The sequence below is a fragment of the Seriola lalandi genome, unplaced genomic scaffold, assembly GCF_002814215.2.
Source record: "Seriola lalandi dorsalis isolate HSWRI2012SDOR001 ecotype SW California unplaced genomic scaffold, Sedor1 jcf7180002054602, whole genome shotgun sequence".
Lineage (NCBI taxonomy): Eukaryota > Metazoa > Chordata > Actinopteri > Carangiformes > Carangidae > Seriola > Seriola lalandi.
In genome coordinates this window covers 153564-155393 of record NW_019525155.1, presented here as the reverse complement: position 1 = coordinate 155393, position 1830 = coordinate 153564, and the positions used below count along the sequence as shown (strand labels likewise).

Sequence of the window (1830 nt, the reverse complement as noted above, 5' to 3'; positions counted from 1 at the left end):
GTGGGAGAGAGAGAGAGACGAGGACTAGAGAGGACCGGGGTCAGTCCTTGTCACATTCATGCAGAGGGTCTTCACATGCTGAGTCCTGAACGTGTCTCTCCTCGTCTCGTCTCGTCGACGGGCAGAAAAAAAAAAGGAAACTACATCGCGCTTTCTGATTGGTCGTCATGTGGAGCGTGTGTTTTCAGTGAGAGGCTGGTGGGATCAGTGTGTGAACACACACCGCGAGGCGTCGTGGGCGGCGGTGGGAAGGTGTCAGAGCAAATGTCCTGTGGCTGATGAGGATGGGAGGGGGTGGGTTGCAGTGTGTGTGTGTGTGTGTGTGTGTGTGTGTGTGTGTGTGTCTGTGTGTGTCAAGACGTGTGTGTTGTGTGTTTATATGTATATATATTTATATATATATAATGTGTGTATTCACAGGCCATTGCTATTGCGGTGTGTGAGGGGGGGTTTGGAGAGCTCCACCACTCCGGCCCGCCCCTTCCCGATGACTTTGGGGGCGCGACGCAGCAACTTCTGAGCTTCTGTGAACGCCTCAGTCAGCTCCTTCTTCCACTGCACGAACTCCGGGTCGCTCTGCACACACAAGAACACACAGGGGTCAGCGGACGCTTCACACGCTGGGGGTCAAAGGTCGAGGTTACAGTGACCTTTATTTATTTATTTATATTCATTTTATTTTATTTTATTTATCTTTATCATTATATTTTTCCGTGTGTTTTGTTTTCTTCATCCCTTTGATGATAATAATGTTAACAAGAATGTCCATGATAAAGTTAATGGTAATAATATGGTTTTGATAATTCATATGATGCAACCCAAGCCTGTTGATTCACTCCTGTTGCCAGTCTGAGCTGCGGCTCTTTGATTGGCTGTGAGACAAATGAATAAAATAATGTTAAAAAACAACAACAAATGGATCAGCTGTTTGTGTTTTGTGTCTGTACCTCACACTGCAGCACAAACTGCTTCCCTCCTTTGATGCGCAGCAGGATGCACTTCTTGTCTTTAATCTGCGTCTCCTCCACCGTCACGATCTGCTCCATCGTCAGCAGGTTTTGCTGTGAACAGAATCGACCAATCACAAGTGAGCACAGGTGAAGCGTGACAGGCAGAAACACACAGATAAAGATGCATGAGGGCTGAAGCTGGAGGACTACTGCTCCCCAGGGTGACCTCCGGCCCAGAGAACCAGAGTCACTGCAGAGCTGCGGAGGTGACAAACACAAGTCAGGTAAAGTGTCAGCTGTTAACCCTTTGAACCCTGTCTCACTCCCACACTTCACTTTAGCTGCAACACAATGTCATCTGCAGTGGCGGCCATTAAAACACGTGCAAGCGTAAAGTATCCAGGTAGATCAGTTTAAATGATGAAGGAGGAGTTTCTACAGTTTACCTGGCGATCAAGATAAAATGACTCTGAGCTCTGAAAATATGTGAACCATGTTGATGGGATTGATGTTAACTGAAAGACAAGAAGGAGAACGTTAACATATCAAACATGACAAGTCGCGCCTGGCGTCCAATTCAGTGCAGTTCGGACACAGAAGACAACAAGGACAAAAACTCAGAACAAGCCAACGCGTCTGTGTCAAGCAGCAGCGAATCAGAGACGAACAGAGTTAAATAAAAAATAATAAATAAAAAATCATTTTCATGGACGTTATGACGCGGAGAAGAAGACGAGTGATTTTCATGTCAGACAGGGTTCAAAGGGTTAATACAGGTGCAGAAGAAGAACTCCCACTTTAACCAGCTGATTGGACACGACTCCAGCTTCATCTACCAGCAGCAGGTTGAGGAGGGGGGGGGGGTCCCAAGACTGGAACA

At 46.8% G+C, this 1830-nt stretch overlaps 1 protein-coding gene across 2 annotated transcripts in view; it reads right to left on the bottom strand.

The window, feature by feature from the left end:
- Positions 1 to 6: 6 nt before the first annotated feature.
- Positions 7 to 1830, bottom strand: part of grk3 (G protein-coupled receptor kinase 3) — a 56327-nt gene continuing 54503 nt past the window's right edge. The window contains exons 20-22 of one of the 2 annotated variants that reach the window (XM_023419416.2): positions 1397 to 1465; positions 948 to 1061; positions 7 to 576 (exon numbers count right to left, since the gene is read on the bottom strand). In XM_023419416.2, coding sequence (XP_023275184.1) covers positions 415 to 576; positions 948 to 1061; positions 1397 to 1465 — 345 coding nt within the window. In that variant the 3' untranslated portion in view covers positions 7 to 414. The remainder of the gene's footprint in view (positions 577 to 947; positions 1062 to 1396; positions 1466 to 1830) is intronic. The other variant, XM_023419418.2, reaches the window with a different exon arrangement.